A 26,667-nucleotide genomic window follows, 5' to 3' on the forward strand; every position below is an offset into this window, starting at 1 on the left:
GAAATCAATTGAATTCGCCTCAAAATTAATAACATCATCACTACGAGATCCAGTGAGAAACATTCCGATTCGGCGCAGAGTTCTGTTATAAACCATAGATATCAGATCAAACAGTGCTGACGTGGAAACCAGGAGAAACACTTATAGAACGCTTTCAATCCACAAATCAGCAACATTCACCATGGATTTAGGCTAATGTAGTAACTTAACTCTAACCATAAATATGATAATGTGACAATTTCCCAGCACTTCAAAACTATAATATCATATATAAATGTTTTATTTTTTGTATTTTTTATGTGATGACCAACACATTTTTTGTTCATCCTTCAAAGATTGTCCTAAAACGAAAAATTTTAAGATGTTGGAAAACTCTTATTTAAACACTTATTTAAAAAATAAAAATAAATACCAATGTAAACAGTAGGATGCTTATTGGCTATTTTCACTCCTTAATACGTTTTCACTACTTTTGTTTTTGAATTAATATTAAGACATTATGAATGATAATAACTAAAGTGAATTTCATCTACACCCTAAATTAGGCTTAGTGATTTATTGTCAACCCCAGTGCTACCAGATTTATTTTTTATTTTTTGTAGAACTCAGTGTGAGTTCTCATTTGAGGTGGTGTTGCCCTCAAATTTGAGTCTGGAGCCCTGTGAACTTAAAATAAAACAGCATATCATAATAAAGGTGTTAAAGGTGCAATATGTAACATTTTTGAGTATCTATTAACAGAAATGCAATATGACATCCATAACTATGTGTTCAGTTGTGTATAAAGAACTTACTTAATAAACCGTAATGTTTTTATTACCTTAGAATGAGGCATTTATATCTACATAGGCGCGGGAATCCCCTTCTATGAAGGTCGCCATATTGTGACGTCATGTTTCTACAGTAGCCGAACGCGAACAAACAGCGTTACAGAGCGCGTTTCATCACTACATTGAAAAAGAAGCTGCAGGAAGCTAGAAGAAGCTAGTCATAAACACCGTGAGAAGTGACTTTTCCCTTGTCAGTGGTGTAAATATAGTTGGATTGTTTCATGTAACTTAATTCTTCTCCCTCGCTGTGTTATGGCTTTGCTATGTGGGGATAAATGTGCTGGTTAAGTTCGTGAGACAGCTGATTAGTAGGCTACTCTTGTCATTGACCGTAAAACAGTTACAGGAATCACCAACCCGTCGATCTTGGAAGCATTTTAAGTCTATCGAGTTTCCAAAATCAGAGAAAAAAAGCCTATTGTGTGTAGTAAGTGTGTCTAGGGATGCGGAGGCGCGCGCGCTGTTACAATCACGTCATTTTTTGCCGCGCACACCTTTGGGCTCATGCGGACGCGTCGAGTTTAAACAAGGCTTTACGCTTTAACCAGCTCAGGCACAGTAACCGCTCATATTAGCCAGCTAAACTTTTACTACCCTGTTAGAAAAAATATATAGTTGCATAGTTTCATGTGGTTCTTCTCCCTCGCTGTATTATGGGTTTGCTTTGTGGGGAGAATATGCGGGTTACGTTCGTGAGACAATCAGCTGATTACTATTATTATATTATGTAAGGTGCATTGTGTAATATTTCTGAGGATCTATTGACAGAGATGCAATATAAAATCCATAACTATGTTTTCAGTGGTGTATAAAGACCTTACTTAATGAACCGTTATGTTTTTATTACCTTAGAATGAGACATTTATATCTACATAGGCGCGGGAATCCCCTTCTATGAAGGTCTGAAGGTATGTTTCTACCGTAGCCGAAAGCGAACAAACAGCGCTAAAGAAACCTCATTGCTTGACTTACTACTCTCTGCTGCCGACTCAGACGACGACATATTTTGTCTTACGTCGGCCACCGTAGCTTCTCATTCGAGTTTGAAAACCGAGGGATAGGCCGCGAGTGACTTGCTGTTTGCAATTTGCAAGTTTCACCACTAGATGCCGCTAAAAATCCCACACTGCACCTTTAAGTCTATTTATTATTAAAGAATTTGTCAGTATTAGAGTTATTTTGGGGAAAATTTGAATAATTGCATTGCAAGCTGATTTAAGGTGTGCCCCTAAATTTTCTGCGCTCCTAAAATTTTCAGTCAGGGGCAACCGCGCTCCTAGTAAAAAAAGTTAGTCTGGAGCCCTGAATGGAGCATCTCCTTCTCAGTGTGTTGTGCTCTTGCCGCTTTAGTAATGCCAGCTGACAGTCCAGAAATGTCTGTAGCCATCAAAAACTTGTCAACGACCTCTGCCACAGAGTCATGGAGCCAGGTCCTCTTCTGTTCTGCAGAGCCTTGATGGATGTGGTCTGGTATTACCCTGTCAGGGGTGGCTGTGGCAAAAAAAAAAAAAAAACACAATAAAATTATATCTGCAGACAAGAAAAAAATGTGCTGGATTCCTTAATGTAATCCTTTAAACACAATGTAGCAAACAAACCTGTGACATCATCCAAATGGAAATGTTCCATTGCTGCCGCAAGGAAAAGGGCTGTCGTGTCAATCTGCACAAACTGTTTGTAAGCTGTTTGTATATCTACTATGTGGGCCTTTTTTCGCATTGCTGCATCTGTAAATCACATAGCAGTTATTAAAATGGTGTATGAAACATATCCTCTAAAGATTAAATTCATAGTTCATAAATTCATGATGGCATGTTTTTGTTAGTAGTACTAATAACCCCAGTTTCCCTTAAACGACCAACGGAAAGCAGCCGAATTCATGGTGGCTGTCCTTTTCCAGAAAATTGCACAGTTCATATATCCACGCCAAATTCATGGTTGGCAAAGATCATCTTTAGGGGAGGACTCCTTGGGAAACATGTAGAGAGAAATGTATTTTATGATAAGATACACGGTAATGACTGGAAATATGACCTTAATATGAAGACACATTTTTTTTTGGTTTAGTGAAATAGTACCTCAAGAGATTCATGTTGGCGAGTATTGTGCCATGGTCTTTGGCAGATGCTTTGTTAAAGAAGATCTGATGATATATCTGTAATGCATATAAAAAATAAAAAATAATCTATGAACCAGTCCTTATAAAACCTAAAACATGATTAATTCTATAAGCCTTGAATTTAAAGTGTAGGCTACTTTTAGTAAATGACAATAGTGTATCAGGGTGCATGTAGTTAATTATTAAAGTATACTGACCTCAAAGAGATTTCTAATTGCGTGCCAGTCTTCAAATTTGAAAACGAGGCCTTCCAGACGGTCCTCCTCTGTCTCCCCATCAGCAAACGCCAGCTGGATATTATGGCAATTGCCCTCTGTGAGCCTGTCACCACCGATCAAAATCTTCTCAAGCCCATCAGGACATCTTGGCACATACCTAGACAGAACTTACATTAGATTATCAAATTTTAACACAATCGATCATTTTCTTGTATAGTGTTTTGAATTTTGTGATCGTTCCAGCAAACTTTGAATTGATTTCTGTTGTATTTTTTTGTTTCTTTGGGTTAGGGTGAGTTAGGGTTAGGGTTAGGGTTAGGGAACAGCATGTTTTAATATGCTGTTCATATTCTGTATAGTCGTCCAATCGCGTCTCGCTCAGTGTTGCCAGATTGGGCGGGTTCCCGCCCAATTGGGCGGTTTTCAATTTGATTGTGCGGGTAAAAAAGGGTTTGGGCGGGTGGTAAAAATTTGGGCTGGTTTGGGATCATTTCGGCGGTTTTCAAACATCTACATTTTAAAGTCTAATTGGTTAAAAAAACTAAACTAAAGTGCATGTAGTCCATAAAATCAGTCATCATGACATTACTGTACTACACACACACGCTCTTTTTTTTTTTTTTTTTTTTTTTTTTTTGCAGAAAATTAACATACAAATAACAAAATATGAACAGACAAGACAAGACAAAAAAAAAAGCATAGCTCACATTCAATTTTAACAAATAAGGATATTACAAAACACCAGGGGTATTGAAGAGTGTATCATAGCATTTTAAATATTTCACAGATTTTTTGTTTTTTAACAGTCTTATTGAAGAAATGTAACAATCAAAGTCAGAACAAAACAAATTTAACACAGGACATGAATTAAGAAATTTTTGTTTATGTATGTGAAATTTTGCTAATAAAATAAAAAGGTTAACAATAAATTCCAGATCCTTATTGCTTTTATTTTCATAATACACGGTAACATCCTTTAAAGTAAAGCAATAATTAATATTCATCAGATTAAATATAAAATCAGCCAAATCAGTCCAAAACTGGTTCACGACTTTACAGTCAAATACAGTCAGTATCTCTTTCTCATTATTACAAAAACAGCACATATCATCAATATCAGAAAATTTTGATATTAAAGATTTAGAAGGATAAATGGTATGTAGAATTTTGTAGTGTACTTCTTTTATTTTGTTATTAATACAGTATTTGAAGGGAATTAACCAAGCTCTTCTCCATTCAATATTTTCAATCTTAGAGTTCCAAAAAAAATTCCCTCTAGGAGATATTTTGTTTTGTTTTTGGAAGATATTACAAATATGTTTATTGCATTTTTTCTCAAGTAAACCAACACCTTCTAAAATTAAATTTGGGTTTGTCACAGATAAAGAATTGTAACAAATATGACATTTGACAAGTTGACGAAGTGTTACAGGAATAGCTTTAATAACTGAGTTAAATTCTCTAAACTGTACGGGAAAATTGTAAGTTGACATGAATTGTTCGTAAGTTAAAAGATTCCCAGAATTGTCAAACATTTTTATAAGATGATTAATGTCTCTGTTGAACCAATTTGTTAAAAACAAGGATTTATTGGAAACAGTTATATTCCCATTATTCCAAATTAAAGATGTGTGAGGAGAGAAATTGTGACAGTAACAAATTTTCCATGCAAGAAGAGCTTGCTGATGAAATTTGGATAATTTGAGGGGGATTTTAGAAATTTTATAATCACATGTTAACAGAAATTTCAAGCCACCAATTTGATTAAAGAGACTATGGGGAATATGGTTCCAAAGAGAATTAGGGGTGATCAAACATCTCTTAAGCCAGTTAACCTTAAAGGTCTTATTTACATCCTCAAAATAAAGCATCTGCAGGCCTCCTTCAGCCTTCTTATTAGTGAGAACCCTTTTTTAAGTCCTTGGGATTTATTTTTCCAAACAAAAGAGAAGAATAAATTAGTAATATCTTTGCAGTTAGAATCTTTAACATGCAGTGATAGAGAGGGATAAACAAATCGAGATAAGCCTTCCGCTTTGGATAATAAGACACGACCGTAAATGGAAAGATCACGTTGTAACCAGCAATTTAACACTACTTTTGTCTTCTTTAATCTAGAAGAAAAAAATAGTTTTTGCCTTTCATGAAAAATTTTTGTAACAAAAATTCCTAAGTATTTGACAGAGGATTTAACTGGAATGTTCATTATATGTTTATCATTTAAATTGTGTAAAGGGAGGATTTCACATTTAGATAAATTTAACGTTAAACCAGAAGCCCTTGAAAAAAGATTGATGAAGGAAATAGCATGAGGAATAAAGGACATGTTCTTTAAAAACAAAATAGAGTCATCGGCAAATTGGGATATCTTAAGTACCTTATCAAAAATTTTAAGACCTTGGATTTGATCATTATTGACAATACCGATTGATAATAATTCAACTACTAATAAAAAAAAAAACAAGGGGAGATTGGGCAACCTTGACGCACTCCGCGATTAATATTGAATCTTTTAGTGGTGGAGGTATTAAGAATCACAGAGCTAGTGATATCAGTGTAGAACATCTTAACAATATTTAGAAAATTATTTCCAAAACCAAAAAGTTCTATAGTTTTAAATAAAAATTTGTGTTCAACGGTGTCGAATGCCTTAAAAAAATCCAAAAAAAGAATGATAGCACCATCTTCTACACTATCAGCATAGTCCAAAAGGTCAAGCACTATAATATTATTAGTTATATGACGACCTTTTAGAAAGCCTGTTTGATATTCACTGATTATTTTATTTAAGCCTTTTTGTAATCTGTTAGCAAATACTGAAGTAATTAATTTATAATCAACTGTAAGAAGGGAGATCGGCCTCCAATTTTCTACAAGTTGTGGGTCTTTATCAGGTTTGGCAATTAACGAAATAACTCCCTGTTTCATGGTAGCAGACATTTCGCCACTATTAATACATTCAATTAACATATTATAAAGAGGGTTTTCAATTTGGTCCCAAAAATGTAAATAAAATTCTACTGTCAGCCCATCTATACCAGGTGCTTTCCTTTTTTTCATTTTAAAAAGGGCATCTTTAACCTCAAGACGAGTTATGTTTGAATCACATAAATCATGAAGTTCTTTATCAATAGTAGGAATTTTCTGATGAATTGAATTTAGTACAATTAAGCAGATCAAAGTTAGAGTTATATAAATTACTATAAAAAGAAAAAACTGAATCAGATATTTGTTTAGGGTCTGTACAAGAGCTTCCATTAATATTTAGAGCTGATAAAGTATTTCTTTTAAGATTTCTTTTCTCTAGAGCGAAAAAATAGCTGGTATTTTTTTCACCCTCTTCTAGCCATTTTGCCCTTGAACGAATAAAGGGACCTTTAGCTAGATCAAGGTAGATCAGATCTAGTTGAGATTGAATTTTAGCTAATTCAACTTCATCTTCTTTAGTTAGAATTTTCTTCTGTTCCAATATACCTAAATTATCAAGTAATTCTATTTCCTTTTGTTTGTCTATTTTTTTAACTCTTTACTGCGTTTAACTGCAATCTTTCTGACATTATATATAAAAAACTCCCATTTATTTTTAAATCCTTCGTTTAATCCTCCAAAACTATCTTTGGCAATATTTTTAACACAAGCATTAAAGTTATCATCTTTAAGAAGATTATTATTAAATTTCCAGTACCCTCTAAGGCTATAAAATCCTTTCTGAGCCTGTAAGAGTTAAAGAGATAAGTTTATGGTCGGTTAATGGGGCATAACTATGAACAATTTCCTTAACATGATGTAAAGCTGAATTAGTAATTAGAAACAAGTCGATTCTAGATTGCAAAGATTTGTTTTTGTTAGACCATGTATATTCTAACTTTCCAGGGTTATAGAAACGCCAAGCATCAGCAAGTAATAAGTTGGCACAAAGAGATGCCACACCGGATTGAACAGCACCTTGAGAGGAACGAGGAGGGTATCTATCAATCAAATCATCCATGCATTCATTGAAATCACCTGAACATATAACGTATGAAGCCTGGAAATTACTAAGTTTAGACTGAACAACATCAGAAACTTTGGCAAACAGGGTCTTATTTAAAACTCTGGAATTATGACCGTAAACATTACAAAGTATAAACGTTGTGTTGTCCAATTTAACAGTCAAGACTATCCATCTTCCATTTTCATCTGCAACAAAATTAAGTACGTCTCCTTTAAATCGGTGCAACAAAACCATAACTCCTGCTGAATGCGAAGTTCCATGACCGAAATAGATTGAGTTTCCCCATTGAGATTTCCAAAATTTCACATCCAAGTCCGTAGAATGTGTCTCCTGACAGAAAATAATGTCAGCATCACTCCGTTTAAAGTAAAGAAATAAAGCCTTACGCTTCGTGTTTTCGCGAATACCCCTTACATTCAAAGATGCTATGCTCAAAGAATAAAACTTAAAATCCATTAAAAAAACAACAACAACAAAGTAAATAAATCAGTAAGAAAAAAGAACGATGAAGCTTACTTTACAAAGCACCACTCCAAGACCTATAGTCTTGAAGTTGCAAAAAACTTATCTAACTATGAACCAGGGGAAGCAGCATCCAGTAGACCTTTTTTGAAACAGTCAGGGATATTTAGTCATTCGATGCATCATCTTATAATTTAGGCTATTATTCAGAAATTATTCATTGGATTCGATTCTTTTCCCTTCAATGTAAGCAAACGGACCGCGGAACATGGCTCTTTTACCTTCTTCCCGAGCCTTCTTCACCCTTGGCCACAGTTTCTCTCTTGCTGCTTTATCTTCAGGTGACAGTAATTCAGAGATGCGAAGGTTGTTATCCAGTAAGAACTTGGAGTTTTTGGCAGCCCTCCAGACCTCGTCACGGTAGATGCGCATCGAGAAGAGAATGACGATGGCCCGCTTAGAATTCACATTTGACGGAGAAGATTTGCGACCAAGACGATGAACTACATCCACCACCCGATCAAGTTGGACTTGTATTTTCGGAGCAACTTTTGCAAGAGCATCGATAGTCATCCGTCTAACGTCTTCGCCATCAGACTCTTTCAAACCATGCATTTTGAGTGACCATCTTCGACTGTAACGTTGCGCCTCGGCTATATTTTCCTTCAGAGACATATTTTCAGACTTCAAATCTCGCATTTCCTTCTCCATCGCGGATAGTCGTTCATTGTGAGTTTTAACATCAGCGATGAGTTCTTGCACAGAAGTTGCTAATATATATATATATATATATATATATATATACACATATACATATACATATATATATATATATATATATATATATATATATATATATATATATATATATATAACATATGAGCAGTGTCACAGTCTTCGTCTGCACTTGTCTGTCTTAGTCATCTTCACTACACTTCCCAGTATCCTTCTTGTCTCCACACCTGTACTCACTCCCTCATTATCCACCTGTTCCTCGTCATCATCATCTGTGTCACCTGTCTTCACCTCGTTAGTGTTCATTTGGACTTGTATTTAGTTTGCCTGTGTTCAGTCTGTCTTGGTCGGTTCTTGTAAATGCTTAGGTGTTGTTGTGAGTGTTCTGCCTGTCTTCTTGCCTGTAGCTGTTTCCTGTTTTGTTCATAAGTAAACCGTTTATATTGGAGTCTTTTGCCTCAGCCTGTTTTCATTCACACCACACCGTGACAGAAGAACCGACCAAGACATGGATTTCCCTGCAGTAAGACTGCTGTGCCTTGAGCAAGGAAACAGCTCTCTTGAGGAACACCTAGAAGTTTTCCTGGATCTGGTACCTCAAACCAGTTTCCCAGATGACTGCCTTTGCACGTTTCTACGTGTGGGACTGAACAACACCACTCGAGCGCAGTTGTCTGGGGAACCTCAAGGAAGCTTTGCCCAATTTGTGGAGTGGGTGCTGGTATCCTGCGGATCTTCCTTCACTGTCGATGACGTCACCAGCCCCACTCCAACCCCAGTGCCCAGCCTGAATCCTACGGTTGGATTCAAGCAGGCAGAGCTTCCACCACTGATCCCGTCTTGCCCAGAGCCTTCACCGCTGGTCCTGTCCAGTCCAGCTGAGTCTTCCTCACCGCCAGAGACCGTCCAGCCAGAGACCGTCCAGCCAGCTCTGGATGACGCAGTGCTTCTTGTGGGATCCATGGCTGTTGTGTGTGTGTGGGCAGCACACACATTCATTTCAGCCCATGAACCCAGCCCTGAGCTTCCTTCGCCGCTGGTCCCGTCCAGCCCTGAGCTTCCTTCGCCGCTGGTCCAGTCCAGCCCTGAGCTTCCTTCGCCGCTGGTCCCGTCCAGCCCAGAGACCCCTTCGCCACTGGTCCCGTCCAGCCCAGAGACCCCTTCGCCGCTGGTCCCGTCCAGCCCTGAGCTTCCTTCGCCGCTGATCCCGTCCAGCCCTGAGCTTCCTTCGCCGCTGGTCCCGTCCAGCCCAGAGACCCCTTCGCCGCTGGTCCCGTCCAGCCCAGAGACCCCTTCGCCACTGGTCCCGTCCAGCCCAGAGACCCCTTCACCGCTGGTCCCGTCCAGCCCAGAGACCCCTTCACCGCTGGTTCCGTCCAGCCCAGAGACTGGTAATGACTCTGTCACTCTCCCCATTAATTTTTTTGGGGGGGGCCATAGGCCCTCGCCGTGGCCGCCCGAAGGGTCCTCACCGCCATGGCTGCCCGAAGGGTCCGCACCGCCATGGCCGCCCAAAGGGTCTCCACCGCCCTGGCCACGTCCTGCTCCGCCCTGGCCACGCCCACGTCCTGCTCCATCCTGGCCACGCCCACGTCCTGCTTCGCCCTGGCCACGTCCTGCTCCGCCCTGGCCGCCTTCACGTCCTGCTCCGCCCTGGCCACGTCCTGCTCCGCCCTGGCCGCCTTCACGTCCTGCTCCGCCCTGGCCGCCTGCACGTCCTGCCCCGCCCTGGCCGCCTGCACTTCCTGATCCGCCCTGGAGGCTTCCCGTCCCAGTTTGGCCACGCCCTGGCCAGCCTTCAGGGCACCCGCCCCTCCACCCCATTGATGTTCTACGGCGCGAGGTCGCGCCTTGTTGAAGGGGGGCGTTCTGTCACAGTCTTCGTCTGCACTTGTCTGTCTTAGTCATCTTCACTACACTTCCCAGTATCCTTCTTGTCTCCACACCTGTACTCACTCCCTCATTATCCACCTGTCCCTCATCATCATCTGTGTCACCTGTCTTCACCTCGTTAGTGTTCATTTGGACTTGTATTTAGTTTGCCTGTGTTCAGTCTGTCTTTGTCGGTTCTTGTAAATGCTTAGGTGTTGTTGTGAGTGTTCTGCCTGTCTTCCTGCCTGTACCTGTTTGTTGTTTTGTTCATAAGTAAACCGTTTATGTTGGAGCCTCTTGCCTCAGCCTGTTTTCATTCACACTACACCGTGACAAGCAGAAATTGCTAAACAAAAGCTTATTTGATATGGCAGTATATTATACAGTAAAAACTGTACCCAAATCTAGTCAACAAAATGTTGTCTTTCATATTTCGCCTGACTGTAACATTGTTTTTATGAAATATTAGGGCATATAAATGTTAATTTGCAGTTTAATACGTTGCGTATACAAAGACATTTTATTTCAACATATTTCAGTCGATTTTTACTCATCTCAGTAGGCTATAGCAAAGCATTTTAGTTGATTAAAGCGGTTTATTCTTTCACACACAGACACGCGATTCATATTTAGGCTAAACAGTCTTTGCAAATATGTACCCTTCATTCATCTCACAGAAACGCGATTCATATTATAGAAACGCGATTCATCTTTTTGCGGTTTACATAGGCCTACACTAATGTTATTCTATAACGTTATTCCACATTACAACCTACCTCACTCCTCAGCGGGATCTATTGCTCCTCATATCAGCACTGTTCTGAGGAAACTTTTCTCCAGGATTATTAGGTAGGCTATATTATGCCTCACTCGCGGCGCGCTGTGTTTACAGCTCATGTGGGTGTTTCACAGGTCTGAAATGGTTCAGAATTTGCGTTTGAATAGCATGCGCTCTCCGGGGTGTGGTCACATTACATTTGAATGAGCTCGACTGGAATCGCTCTCTTTTAATACAGATTTCACAAGCTGAGAATATTTGTTTTTTATATAAATTACTTCATTTAAAAGATGCGATCTCAAGCTTTATATCCGTGGGTATGTTTGCCTGTTTGTCTGAATTTTCGCGGAGTTACAGATCATTTTCGAACGTGTTTCAAATTGGAGTTCACTGACAGAGAGCATGCAGAACTCACATCATGTTAATTTTTCTTTATTTGGCAAAAAGCAAAACACTTTATTTTTATTGTGAGTATACAGAAAAAAAATAGAAACTGAACAGGATCGATTGATGTATAACACGAAAATGAAAGATCAAAATTAACAGAGCATTTTAAGTTTATCTTGCATTGCTAAAAAAAAAAAACATACACCCGAGGGCAAATGCCACCACTGCGTGCACTGTGATTTCTGACGTAGTGCAGAAACTACAGTCACTCTCCCCAGATGCGCCAAATTTTATCCTAGGTGATTTTAATCATGTAACCCTGAAAAAAACTCTAAGAGACTTTTACCAGTATGTCACCTGTCCTACCAGACGGGGAAAGACACTGGATCTTTGCTATGGCACAATAAGGGACGCTTATAAATCAACGCCACAGACCATAACTGTATACAATTCCTCCCCACTTATCGTACTGTCCTGAGAAGGGAAAAAGTGCAAACCAAGGCAGTACAAGAATGGACTGAGGAATCGGTTATGTGCCTCCAGGAGTGTCACGATTGCACAGACTGGGATATTTTTAAAGAATCATGCAAGGACTTGGATGAAATGACTGATGTTGTTTGTTCATATGTAGTCTTCTGTAGAGATATGATTATACCTAGCAAACAAGTAAAAATATACCCTAATAATAAACCATGGGTAAATAGGTCTATAAAAGATAGTATAAAGAAAAAAAGATATGCTCATAAGCAGGGAAATGCCTTTGACCTACATGTAGCAACCAAAGAGCTTAAAAGTGAGATATATAAGGCAAAACAGATATATAAGTCTAAACTGGAAAAAAAATCTGGCTGAAAATAACCTTGGCTCTGCCTGGTCATGTATGAAAACGATAGCAGGTATGCAGATGCACAGAAATAGTAGTCATGCTTTTCCAGAGGGGTTTGGATCAGATGTTGAGCTTGCCAATGCTTTTAATTCTTTTTTTACACATTTTGACAAGTCTGATTTTAGTCAGGAGGTTCAAGCACTCCAGTATAAACTTAAGGATGATAATCAACATTTAAACATTACATATGAGGATGTTGAAAATGTCTTTAGTAGGACAAAGATTAATAAGAGTCAAGGACCTGATAACATTTGTGGGCGTGTGATCAAAACATGTACAAAAGAGCCGAGTCACATATTCCAATATATTTTTAATAAATCCTTGCAGACGCAACATGTACCAGAAATTTGGAAGGATGCGGTAGTGGTCCCAATTCCAAAATGTAGTAATTCTAAAACACTCAGTGAATTTAGACCTGTCGCTCTCACCTCAATTTTAATGAAAAGTTTTGAAAATTTGATAAAACAACACATTTTAAGGATAACTGAACATGCATTGGATCCCATGCAATTTGCCTACAGGCCACGCAGGGGTGTAGAAGATGCCACTCTCACTCTGCTTCATTTGCTCCTCAAACATCTTGAGGGTAGTGGGTCCTATGCACAAATTCTTTTTATTGATTTTTCATCTGCTTTTAATACAATCCAACCATAGATTTTAGCTAATCGTTGTTACAAAGCAGCTGAAGCAGAGGCAAGAGCAGGATCCACGTGCAGCAGTGTTTTATTTAAATAAACTAGAAACTAAACAGACTTGGTAACCAGACTCAAGAACAGGACAGCGTGCATACAGCATTACAACAATACAAGAACTCACAAAGACTGGACTGAAACACAGGGCTTAAATACAGGGTCAAACGATCTAAACAGGATAACAAGGGGGCGTGGTTAACGGGAAACACCTGGGAAGACTAATAGACAGACAGGGAACCACTAAACATGACAAGACAAACCCACACCGTGACATAGCCCCCTCCCTATGGGCGGCTCCTGACGCCCATAAAACACCAAAAAGTTCAGGAGGGCGGAGAAGCGGAGGCGGACTTGGGGGAGGGATGGAGGGCCAGGTCCGTGCAGGGAACGGGACCAGGGCCTTGCAATGACGGCATGGGCCATGGAATGTGGGCGGACCTGGGCCATGGAACGTGGGTGGAGCTGGACGTGCAGGTGGCCATGGCGGAGCAGGCTGTGGGCGTGTCCATGACAGAGCAGGCCGAGGGCGTGGCCACGGCGGAGCAGGCTGTGGGCGTGTCCACGACGGAGCAGGCTGTGGGCGTGTCCACGATGGAGCAGGCTGAGGACGTGGCCACGGCGGAGCAGGCTGTGGGCCCTCGGGCGTCCAGGGCGGAGCTGTCGGACCCTCGGGCGTCCAGGGCGGAGCTGTCGGACCCTCGGCCGGCCACTGGCGGTGAAGACCCCTCGGGCGGCCACGGCGGAGAAGACCCCTCGGACGGCCACGGCGGAGAAGACCCCTTGGACGGCCACGGCGGAGAAGACCCTTCGGACGGCTACGGCGGAGAAGACCCTTCGGACGGCCACGGCGGAGAAGACCCTTCGGGCGGCCACGGCGGAGAAGACCCTTCCGGCGGCCACGGCGGTGAAGACCCTTCGGGCGGCCACGGCGGAGAAGACCCTTCGGGCGGCCACGGCGGAGAAGACCCTTCGGGCGGCCACGGCGGTGAAGACCCTTCGGGCGGCCACGGCGGAGAAGCCCCCTCGGGTGGCCATGGTGGAGAGGACCCTTCGGCCGGCCATGGCGGTGCGGCCTTCACAGTCCCATCCATGGTCCTACTGCCCCCCCCCCAAATTTTCTTAGGGGCAGCCATGGGGTCATCAGCAGGAACAGACACCGGCGCGGGATCAGCGGGCTCTGGCGCGGGATCAGCGGGCTCTGGCGCAGGATCAGCGGGCTCTGGCGCAGGATCAGCGGGCTCTGGCTCAAGTGTGTGCGCAGCCCACACACACCACATGGCTGTGGCCATAATGGCCAATGTTGCGGTCACTGAGGGCTCAGGCGGCGCATGCGTGGGGTGAACAGTCTCTGACTGGGAAGACGTGACGTGAACGGTCTCTGGCTGGGCAGACGTGACGCGAACAGTCTCTTGCTGGGCAGACGGGACGTGTACAATCTCTGGCTGGGCAGACGGGACGAGAACAGTCTCTGATGGGCAGGTGACTGGTTCAGGCCTTGGCGAGCAGGCGACGGCCTCGGGACTGGACGAGACCAGTGGCTGGACGGGCTCTGGCTGGACGGGCTCTAGAAGACTGGCCCCTTGAACGGTCTTCTTGGCCCTCAACACTGACATCAGCGGTGGCTGTGCCATGGTGGACATCAGTCCTGGACGCCCATAGACTGATGCCATGGCTAGCTTGATGGCTGAAGTGATGAGAAGAACAGGCTGAGGGGGTACTGCGGGCTCACGGAGCTCCTTTTCCTCCCCGCCCACAGTAAACGGAGAACCGCTCAGCAAAAGGGCCAGGTCGATATATTCTTCCAACGAGCCGTGTGGATCATGGGCAGGCATCACAGACCGGAGTGGTTCTGATAATCCTCCACGGAAAAAGATCATCAGGCATTCGGTGCTCATTTGCACGAGATGTGCCAGTTCGACAAAATCTGCCACGTAGTCCTCAATGGATCGATCATCCTGACAGAGACGCAAGATTTGGATATCTGGGCACAGGGTTGGCATGGCTGCTGGATCTCGGTGCGGTGAGTTCTTCTGTTACAAAGCAGCTGAAGCAGAGGCAAAAGCAGGATCCACGTGCAGCAGTGTTTTATTTAAATAAACTAGAAACTAAACAGACTTGGTAACCAGACTCAAGAACAGGACAGCGTGCATACAGCATTACAACAATACAAGAACTCACAAAGACTGGACTGAAACACAGGGCTTAAATACAGGGGCAAACGATCTAAACAGGATAACAAGGGGGCGTGGTTAACGGGAAACACCTGGGAAGACTAATAGACAGACAGGGAACGACTAAACATGACAAGACAAACCCACACCGTGACAATCGTCTTATTGAGCAATTTGATTTTTCTTCTAATCTTGTTGGTTGGATTCTGGATTTTTTAACAAACAGGACACAGAGAGTAAAGGTGAATGGAGCTCTATCTGGTCAGCTTTGCTCTTCTACAGGTTCACCACAGGGGTGTGTACTTTCACCCCTTCTGTTCATTTTATATACAAATATGTGTCAGAGCAAATATGTAAATAGGACCATTATAAAATATGCTGATGACACCGCCATAGTGAGTCTGCTCCTTAAAAATGAAAGAGGCCATGGTCCAATAATTGAAGACTTTGTCAGATGGTGCGAGGAGTCACACCTTCAATTGAACATGTCCAAAACAAAGGATATGTACATTGATTTTGGAAAAACTCCAGGATATGAGGCAATAATAAACGGTCAACTAGTGGACCAAGTACAATCTTATAGATACCTAGGGACAATTATTGACTCTAAATTAAATTTCCAGGAGAATTGTGAGGCTGTCTGTAAAAAAGGACAACAGCGCCTATACTGTTTGAGAAAATTACATAATTTCAATATAGACAAGACTATGATGACCTTATTTTATAAGTCTTTTATTGAAACGATTATATCATTCGACTTGGTGGCATGGTTTGGTTGTCTCAGTCAAGCACAAGAATCGCCTAAACCAAATTGTAAAATGGTCAAGTAAGCTGACCGGGGAATCTCAGCTGCACCCTATGACTCTGTATGCAAAACAATTCCAGAGGTTAGCTATGGCTATCACTAATGATAGTCTACATCCTTTGAATAGGGAAGTCTCCCTTCGGGACGGAGGTTATAAGTCCCTATTTGTAGAACCACTCGTTTTAAAAACAGTTTTGTACCAGCAGCAATCACTCTGTTAACCCTCTGGGGTCTAAGGTGTTTTTGGGGTCCTTGAGATGTTTTGACATGCACTGACATTTATGCTTTTTTCAGTTGCTTATAAACATATTAATGGCACAGGTGAAATTACACTCTATTTAGCACAAACAGGGCTACCATAATATGTGAGCAACATGTATGTACATGTTTGTATTTTTGAGAGAATATTGTTTATGCATGGTTATTGAAAAAATAAAAATTAAAGTTTCTGAAATAAGGCAAGAAAACACATACTAAATATGTGTCCACGAGACTTTTGACTAATGGATGTTGTCGCCTAGAGTTCTAAGGTTCAAATAGGTTATATGGGCCATTCTACAGAATTGGCTCAAAGTTAGAGTTGGAAACATCTTGAAAAGAAAATTGTCTTTTTCCATAAATGTCTTTATAAAGTATTATTTTTTTAAAGTAGGCCAATACATTTTATCATACATATTTCAAAGTTAAGGATTCATTATTTTGATAAAGCCTAGCTTGCATTGGAACAAACACTATAACAGTTGATTCAGGGACGTGCACAGGGGGGTTGCTCAGGTTGCCCGGGCAACTGCCCATATGCCCTTCTCGACTCAGGTTGCCCTTCCGAAAAAAAATAATAAAATTTTTAGGCCTAGATAAAAGAATTTCACGTAGGCCTAGATAAAAAAATAAAAAATTCGCAAAGCCTCATTCACTTCCATTCGGGCACTCAGTTCAACTGTTTACGTGGCTACAGCTCTGCACGACCATAGACTGCACGCGACCGGTGCGTAAGACCCCGCCTCCATCTCGTGTCATAGCGCGTCAATTAATGTGTACAACATCCATGACAAAATGAAGCGAAACTATCCTTCTGGTCACGAAAAGAGGAAGAAGAAAAAAAACATGAGAGTGAATTGCGGGAACAACAATCAGGTAAACTTGTGTTCTCTCCTCTCTAAGTTTGATGTCAGCAAAGTTTGATGTTTTTCGGTCTTGCTAACCTATGGGCAGGCAGTGCATCTCTTGCATCACTTTGTGCCTGACAAAAGTGAGAGTAAAATACAATTATTTATTACGTTTGTTTTTGATAAACGACAAAGTGCAACGGTGTTTGTTTACTGCAGCTCAGAAAACATAACCGCGTCGCGTGTGTTATCGTGCGTTCATATGCGCATGCACGAAATGAAACGCGCATTTTTCAAGCAGAAATATGTGGAGACCAGACATACTGTACAATACATGCACGTGAATGATGGCACTCCCAATCAAAGTACACATTATCCGTTTAAAACAAGACACTGATTATCTAGTCTCAGTGTTAAAAACTCTAAACAACTGCACTAATTATGCAAGATAGAAAGCAATGTATTGACAATTTGACGATTGACTATTGATTTATAGGCTATATTGAATTTAAAATGTTGATTAGCTGGACATACTGGTCAATATGGATGCACATCCCTCAGTAAATAATAACCATAAATCAAGAATTGCTTCAACATGCATAATAATAAATAAAACAATCATACTGATGCCGAAAATACCCAGGCTGTAAAGAGAACCAAAGTTAATCCCAAAAGCCAAAGCTCAGGGTTATAATTTATTATTTTCTTCTTATTTATGTTTACGTTAATATTCACTTGTTATCTTAACATTCTATAGAAAATACTCTATTCAATAAATATTGTTTGTTTGAATCTCATTCTGTTCTATATTGTTTTACTTATTCTTTGACTGTTTTGTTTAAAGGAGGGAGGATTGTATGGGAGCACTGAAGTGTCAGGTGTGACTGTGTGGCAATGGCAAATGGTTTACATAGCTCACGACATCACGGGTCAGGTAGAGGCCCATTAGCAGAATTTTGCTTAGGGCCCCAGGGGGAGGTCAGGATCGGCACTGGGTTTAGCTGTCGATTCTGTTCCCAACCGGAATTCCTGTTCCCTTTACGCAATCATACTACAAATCATGCGTAGTTGCCCGTAGCTTACCATCACAACTGAATACGAGCAAGAAGCACAACTGAATGTACGGGAAGCCAAAAGGTTAAAAAAGGATTGTATTTTTTCCCAAAATCTAAGCGTTGTTTTTTTTATTACAAGCGAGTTTTTCCATTCAATCCAGATTATTTCTTTTCAAATAAAAAACAAAAAAAACCATAACAATAAACAACTCTTTTTTTGGGAGGGAGGGGGGCTTTTTTCCGGTCAGAGCAACTGACCCTCAAAATTCCTGTGCACGTCCCTTAATTGATTCGTTTATTTTTGACAAAACATAGGCTACTAGGCTATATATTTAACATATGAGCAGAAACTGTCTAACAAAAGCGTATTTGATGTTTATTTTAGAGTAAAAACTTTATAATCTATCCAAAACTAGTCAACGAAACGTTGTCATTACAGACGCGATTATAACAAATCTCAGTAGGCTATAGCAATATAGTTTGGATGTGTTCATGTAAAAACAACGTTTACTAATGTAGGAGCGAGAGTGAATCAACGCACAGATGCGATGTACAGTACATCTGTAGTAAACAACATCGTGCGCGCGTCTGTGCCATTCATTCATCACACACAGACACGCAGTTCTTAAACAGTCTTTGTGCAGTTTACAGACACTATTCAATAACGCGATTAGAACAAAGCACTTAAGAATAAATAACTTACTACATCAGCTGAATCCGTGCTCCTCAAAATGAAACTACCAGCACTTCTGAGGTAACTTTTTCAGGATTATTGCGATAGTATTATTCATCACAGCGCAGCAAGACGAGGTAAAGTACAAGATTCTTATTATACTGGATCCAGCTGTTGTGGGCGTTGGCGTGGCTTGCCTCAACATTTGCGTTTGTATAGTGCAAGCTCTCAGTGGGCGTGTCAGATTAACACGTAATAAACTATACTGAGCTGAAAGGAAAAAGACTGGCATCTCTCTCTTTTCATACAGATTACATTAACTGGAAATATTTCTTTTTTTAAATAAATTACTTCATTTAAAAGAAGAGAATACAAGCTTTAAAAAGCCATATCTCTCGTGTCTCTGTGACAAGTATTGACTGAGTTACAGTTAATTTTTCGGACGCGTTTCAGAATGGACTTCACTGACGGAGAGAACGCAAAACTCGCATCATGTTTATTTTTCTTTATTTGATGAAAAGCACAACACTTTGTTTTTATTGTGAGTATCCACAAAAAAAATAGACACTTAACAGGATCTAATGATGTACAACACTTATATGTAAGATCAAAATCAACAGAGTAATTTGAGTCTCTTTTGCACTGACAAGAAAAAAAGTGAGCCCGGCGTGACCGCCGACCCCAGAGGGTTAAACAAGCTGTAAAATTACTATTTGCACAAAACGCACAAGCACTTTGGTCATGTACTGTTCTCTGTTTCTTCCTTTTTATTTATTTTTATTGCCTGTTTTTATATGTTTTAATGTTTTTTGTGTTGTATGTCATGCTGTGGTCAACAATGTTCTAAGGATGTCCTGCCTTTTAGACTGTAAAACCAGTTTACCTACGGGTATTAATAAAGTAACCAAAAACAAAAAACACTACAGAGATATAGTGCTTTCACAGCTTGAGTGAGGAAAAACATTTGCCGATATCTTCGAAACCGCTAGTCCGATCGAGACGAAACCACTGTCAGAAAATTGGAAACATAGGTCGATAACGCGAGAATGGGCCAAATCGAAACTAGCTGCTGGTACTAGGCAGTACTTAAGTGCAATAAAACTGCAATAGTTTTCACCCGCTGTTGTTAAAGTCGAAACGTGTCTAAATAAAATAAAACTATAAAGGTAAAAATTAAAATTAAGCAGAGATTCTAAGATAGGCTTACCTTGAGTTAAATAGAACACTGAATAACGGCAGAACGGGGTATTTCAGAAGAAACTACTAGCGCGCTCTTGCCGTCCCAAAATGCCCAAACAAACACTTGCATTAAAATTGTTGCTCAAACTGCAGAAACACAGAGACACGTCATAACCCAGGGAGGACAAAGACACTCCACATGAACAATGGGAATAAGCAATCAAACCAGAGACAGAGTGAGATCTCACCCACCGCTTCTTCCTCCTGAGATCCTGAAGATCTGAAGCTGTGGATGGGAGCACTGATGTCCTCTGGTGAAGTGTGGACGGGAGAACTGATGTCCTCTGGTGAAGCTGTCGACGGGAGCACTGATGTCCTCTGGTGAAGTGTGGACAGGAGCACTGATGTCCTCTGGTGAAGTGTGGACAGGAGCACTGATGTCCTCTGGTGAAGTGTGGACGGGACCACTGATGTCCTCTGGTGAAGCTGTTGACGGGAGCACTGATGTCCTCTGGTGAAATGTCGACTGGACCACTGATGTCCTCTGGTGAAGTGTGGACGGGAGCACTGATGTCCTCTGGTGAAATGTCGACTGGACCACTGATGTCCTCTGGTGAAGTGTGGACGGGAGCACTGATGTCCTCTGGTGAAGTGTCGACGGAAGCACTGATGTCCTCTGGTGAAGTGTCGACGGGAGCACTGATGTCCTCTGGTGAAATGTCGACGGGAGCACTGATGTCCTCTGGTGAAGTGTGGACAGGAGCACTGATGTCCTCTGGTGAAGTGTGGACAGGAGCACTGATGTCCTCTGGTGAAGTGTGGACGGGACCACTGATGTCCTCTGGTGAAGCTGTTGACGGGAGCACTGATGTCCTCTGGTGAAATGTCGACTGGACCACTGATGTCCTCTGGTGAAGTGTGGACGGGAGCACTGATGTCCTCTGGTAAAGTGTGGACGGGAGCACTGATGTCCTCTGGTGAAGTGTCGACGGAAGCACTGATGTCCTCTGGTGAAGTGTCGACGGGAGCACTGATGTCCTCTGGTGAAATGTCGACGGGAGCACTGATGTCCTCTGGTGAAGTGTGGACGGGAGCACTGATGTCCTCTGGTGAAATGTCGACGGGAGCACTGATGTCCTCTGGTGAAGTGTCGACGGAAGCACTGATGTCCTCTGGTGAAGTGTCGACGGGAGCACTGATGTCCTCTGGTGAAATGTCGACGGGAGCACTGATGTCCTCTGGTGAAGTGTGGACAGGAGCACTGATGTCCTCTGGTGAAGTGTGGACAGGAGCACTGATGTCCTCTGGTGAAGTGTGGACGGGACCACTGATGTCCTCTGGTGTAGCTGTTGACGGGAGCACTGATGTCCTCTGGTGAAGCTGTTGACGGGAGCACTGATGTCCTCTGGTGAAATGTCGACGGGAGCACTGATGTCCTCTGGTGAAGTGTGGACGGGAGCACTGATGTCCTCTGGTGAAGCTGTCGACGGGAGGACTGATGTCCTCTGGTGAAGTGTGGACGGGACCACTGATGTCCTCTGGTGAAGCTGTTGACGGGAGCACTGATGTCCTCTGGTGAAATGTCGACTGGACCACTGATGTCCTCTGGTGAAGTGTGGACGGGAGCACTGATGTCCTCTGGTGAAATGTCGACTGGACCACTGATGTCCTCTGGTGAAGTGTGGACGGGAGCACTGATGTCCTCTGGTGAAGTGTCGACGGAAGCACTGATGTCCTCTGGTGAAGTGTCGACGGGAGCACTGATGTCCTCTGGTGAAATGTCGACGGGAGCACTGATGTCCTCTGGTGAAGTGTGGACAGGAGCACTGATGTCCTCTGGTGAAGTGTGGACAGGAGCACTGATGTCCTCTGGTGAAGTGTGGACGGGACCACTGATGTCCTCTGGTGAAGCTGTTGACGGGAGCACTGATGTCCTCTGGTGAAATGTCGACTGGACCACTGATGTCCTCTGGTGAAGTGTGGACGGGAGCACTGATGTCCTCTGGTAAAGTGTGGACGGGAGCACTGATGTCCTCTGGTGAAGTGTCGACGGAAGCACTGATGTCCTCTGGTGAAGTGTCGACGGGAGCACTGATGTCCTCTGGTGAAATGTCGACGGGAGCACTGATGTCCTCTGGTGAAGTGTGGACGGGAGCACTGATGTCCTCTGGTGAAATGTCGACGGGAGCACTGATGTCCTCTGGTGAAGTGTCGACGGAAGCACTGATGTCCTCTGGTGAAGTGTCGACGGGAGCACTGATGTCCTCTGGTGAAATGTCGACGGGAGCACTGATGTCCTCTGGTGAAGTGTGGACAGGAGCACTGATGTCCTCTGGTGAAGTGTGGACAGGAGCACTGATGTCCTCTGGTGAAGTGTGGACGGGACCACTGATGTCCTCTGGTGTAGCTGTTGACGGGAGCACTGATGTCCTCTGGTGAAGCTGTTGACGGGAGCACTGATGTCCTCTGGTGAAATGTCGACGGGAGCACTGATGTCCTCTGGTGAAGTGTGGACGGGAGCACTGATGTCCTCTGGTGAAGCTGTCGACGGGAGGACTGATGTCCTCGGGTGAAATGTCGACGGGAGCACTGATATCCTCTGGTGAAGCTGTCTACAGGAGCACTGATGTTCTCTGGTGATATGTCGACGGGAGCACTGATGTCCTCTGGTGAAGCTGTCGACGGGAGGACTGATGTCCTCTGGTGAAGTGTGGACGGGAGCACTGATGTCCTCTGGTGAAATGTCGACGGGAGAACTGATGTCCTCTGGTGAAGTGTCGACAGGAGCACTGATGTCCTCTGGTGAAATGTCGACGGGAGCACTGATGTCCTCTGGTGAAATGTCGACGGGAGAACTGATGTCCTCTGGTGAAGTGTCGACAGGAGCACTGATGTCCTCTGGTGAAATGTCGACGGGAGCACTGATGTCCTCTGGTGAAATGTCGACGGGAGCACTGATGTCCTCTGGTGAAGCTTTTTTTCTTCTTGGAAAAAGAAACCATTTCAGATTATTCATTCAGAGAGTGGTCTGAACAAATGCAAATCCATTCAGACCTTTTTGCAATCGTGTTTGGCCAATTCACTGAAAAGAAAGAACCGACTCAAAAGAATGATTTCTTCACTAATTATTGCCATTGATGTTCAGTCGACAGAAACACTGGACACTAGGGATGGGACGAAATATCGTTTGACGAAATATCGCGATACAAAACGTGACGAAACGCATCGAGGTCGAAAAAAATGGATCGCGAAATAAAGATAGATGGCACTGCTGCATGATTTGCGTAGTATATAAATAATTGAGTGTATTATATGTGTGTGTGTATGTATATGGGGCAGACATACAGTCTATGGTGGCAGGCTGGCAGCACCATCTGCTGATCAAGCAGGGTAAAACTAAATGAAAAAAAAAATTATATCCTGGGAACGGTGCGGTACGTCATCACGTCAAGACAGCGCATGTTGCAACAACAACACTGCAGTCTACAGCGAGCTAACAAATATTAGCATCAGTACCAACTGCCTTGCCCCCAAACAGCCGACCATGGAGTCAAATGTATATATATACACCGTAAAACTTCAAATAATAGCCCAGGCTTTTATTTTCCCAAATCGTCGAACTGCACCGGCTTTATAATTAAGTGTTGAGATGTTGTTCATTGAGTCTAAGTAAGCCTAGAGTCTCTAATCTCTAATAATCTCCAAATGCTCCACGTGAAACTGCGGTCTTCCGACCTTTTACTATCGTGTCAATTGATTTTGATTAATATGCGCGAGGGAGAGAGAGCAAGACAGCGCTCGTTTTGTTTGAAGACGTGAGAGTGCGCGCGCGCGCCCGGGGCGCTCTCTCTCTCTCTCTCTCTCTCTCTCTCTCTCTGCTCGTTATGCGCCCTGTCATTGTCAAGCGCAGCAGTCAATTCATTCTACATCACTCGCCGATCAAGAAAAGGCTTTGCAGGGACACACATTTGCTTTGGCGGCCAAAGCAAATGAATAAGTTGTTGTTATACAGTAATATTTTTTTCTTTTTCTTTTTCTTTTTTGATATCGTATCGTGACGTATCGTATCGTGACCCTGGCATATCGAGGTGCATCGTATCGTGAGTTTAAGTGTATCGTCCCATCCCTACTGGACACATGAAATAACTGATCAAATATTCACACAGAAACGTTTCTCAGGTCTGTCTGAGCACTCATGAGCCGCGTTTCCACTGCCGGGCCAGGGCCGAGCCGTGCTAGTGCTTGCCAGGGCCAGTCGCGTTTCCACTGTCACTTCCGGGGCTTACTCGGGGCCAGCGGCCAGGATTTCTGGCCCGTCGAATACCTTGGGCCAAAGCGGGCCAGCTCGGGCTAGAGGCGTGCTCAAGGTAAAAGGCGGAGTTTATCAGTGTTATGGAACGTTATGATCTGAAGCAAGATGCACATTTCACTTTTTTATATCGCGCAAAATAATCGCTGCTCGAAATGGAGAATCGCCTGTACTGGTCTGTCGAAGATACCAAAGCTCTTCTGAGCATTTGGGCAGAAGAAAGGGTACAACGTCAATTTGACGGCGTGTGAAGAAACGAGGACGTCATAAAATACATTGATGCTGAACTTTCTAAGCTAAGCATTCAGCGAGCAACGCTTCAAGTTCAGAAAAAAAAAAAAATTGCGGGCGCAGTATTGTACAAGGCGATTAAAACGCACAATGAACAAAGCGGAGCTCAGAGAAGGGATTTTCCATGGATCGACTTGATGGACGGTGTGCTGCGTCCCTCTGTTAGTGGCGACTCGCGAGACAATCGGGACACTATTGCAGCCACGGTCGGTGAGTTAATATACATGCTATCTTCCTAACTTAAAAAATAAATAAATTCATAATACCCGCTGAAATGGATTGGGTTGTATGACATTTGATCCAGAAAGGCGTGTTAGGGGCGGGGTTTAGGGCAGCGCTGCGGGGCTACTGGCCCGCCAGTAGAAACGCAAGCCCGGTGCTTGAGGCCCGAGGCCACTGGCTCGGCTCGGCTCGCTGTTAGCCCTGGCCCGGCCCTAGCCCGGCAGTGGAAACGCGGCTATGGTGTGCAAAGTGCATATACAGGGTTAAATCTCAGTATCTATGACTATAAACCTCAGTATCTATGACGTTACTGGTGTGATTTTTTCTTTTCTGTGGTTTGTCTAGCATGGATCCAGTGGGAGTGAATTCAATAGAGATAGCAGCTCTAGGGAGACCCTTCCAGCTGGGGATGCTGTATGACTGCAGGAGAGATGCTCTCGTACCAGGTGATCAACCACTGTTTACTAGAATCTGTGAAGCGCTGAAAGTTTTAGAGGCCCATTGGTAAAGAATGTAAAATTACTTCTTTAATTATGGGTTTTAATAAAGAAAATATAATTTATTTGCAAAAATTATTTACTACAGACCTAAATAAAAATCTTTCTCAGCATCCATAACTTTTCTCTGAGATCTGATATGATGGCAATGCTGGTTTAAAATTAGTTGAATTTATAGATTAATTAATAGTATTAATGGCTTGATCCACAGATGTTTCTCATACAGTATGTAGTGATGCACCTGCTCAGAGACTTTTATTTAAATGTATATCCAAATAATAAGGAAGTGTCAGTTAGTTGAAGAAAAAAAAATGAGTGTGGTGTTGCTATGCTGTATGAAAGTAAAGGTCAGGGAGGGCAAACAGGCTGTTAAATTGCTGTCTAAAAAATATGTACAAAAATTTAATTAATTTTTATTTTATTTAAAGGTGCTCTACGTAACTTTTAGCGGCCTCTAGTGGTGATGTTTCAGATTGCAACCAAATTTTACAAGAGCGCTCGTGCTCGAACTCATAGACAATACCGTCTATTACGCAAATATCTCGGCGAATACTAGACGGATTCGGCGAGCACCAAGCTCGTTGGGACCATCTAGTCGAGCTGAAAAGAACCATATAAGTTCCATAGTTTTTGGTGGTGTTTTCGCGGAGATATTAGTAGAAAACCATCGGCGCGCTGCAAAATTGCGGACGCCGGTGCCGTCACGATCTCAGAAGAAAATCGCTCGTATCTCTGGAACGCAAAGACCCAGAGAGCTCAAATTCGGGGGAGGAGGTCCCAGGGGAACCCTTGCCCGAACGCTAGAGTGGCGGGCCTCGGGGATGCCCCCTACCGGATCGCCGTTCGCTGGGACCCCCGATTTCGAACGGCTATAACTCGGGGAGCCGGGCGAGTTGGACCTCGGGGGTGGGCTCGTTCGAAAGGCCCCGTCCAGCACTACGAACGATTAGAGTCTTGGGAATATTGATCAAAGATTGACTGAGATATAAGCCGAAAAACGTGCGCCTTTAACCGGACGTAACTCCCTGACCGTCTACAATAGACTGTATATAAGGAGAGAGGCTCGGGAGCGCGCAAGCACGTCACATCCGTTGGATTTCGCGGTAAATCCGACCCGGAGACTTCACATAGAAATAGGAATACTGGCCTTCAGAGGTAATAGCAAAACTCGACAAGTGGATCATTTTAATGTGTGATTACAACCCCTTCACACACAGGCAATAAAAAAGGGATTCATTTTAGTAGAAAAGTTACATAGAGCACCTTTAATGTTGTAAAATAACAATTCCCCCTCCATTACAGGAATCAGACTTTGGAGTAAAGAGCAGCTGCAGCAGAACATAAGCACTAAACCCCAAATTAATACAGATTTCACAGTCACCGCTT

General features: G+C 42.8%; 1 protein-coding gene across 1 annotated transcript; it reads right to left on the reverse strand.

Annotated features, from left to right (window-relative positions):
* Window positions 1-2,680: 2,680 nt before the first annotated feature.
* LOC130097041 (uncharacterized) lies at window positions 2,681-8,196 on the reverse strand. The gene is made up of 4 exons (XM_056263714.1): window positions 7,905-8,196; window positions 3,147-3,334; window positions 2,909-2,985; window positions 2,681-2,798 (listed from the first exon to the last, which is right to left on the reverse strand). Exons 1-4 carry the CDS (start codon window positions 8,194-8,196, stop codon window positions 2,744-2,746), a joined length of 612 nt encoding a protein of 203 aa, XP_056119689.1. The 3' UTR covers window positions 2,681-2,743.
* Window positions 8,197-26,667: the final 18,471 nt, after the last annotated feature.

This window comes from Rhinichthys klamathensis, unplaced genomic scaffold (assembly GCF_029890125.1).
Source record: "Rhinichthys klamathensis goyatoka isolate OS25496 unplaced genomic scaffold, OSU_Roscu_1.1 h1tg000209l_1, whole genome shotgun sequence".
Classification (NCBI taxonomy): domain Eukaryota; kingdom Metazoa; phylum Chordata; class Actinopteri; order Cypriniformes; family Leuciscidae; genus Rhinichthys; species Rhinichthys klamathensis.

Coding starts and splice junctions, on each gene's coding strand:
- LOC130097041 (XM_056263714.1), bottom strand. CDS start 8,196: ATGACTATCGATGCTCTTGCAAAAGTTGCTCCGAAAATACAAGTCCAA. Junction 2,986..3,146: donor CAATTAGAAATCTCTTTGAG/GTCAGTATACTT, acceptor TATGCATTACAG/ATATATCATCAGATCTTCTT. Junction 2,799..2,908: donor GCCAACATGAATCTCTTGAG/GTACTATTTCAC, acceptor ATGTTTCCCAAG/GAGTCCTCCCCTAAAGATGA.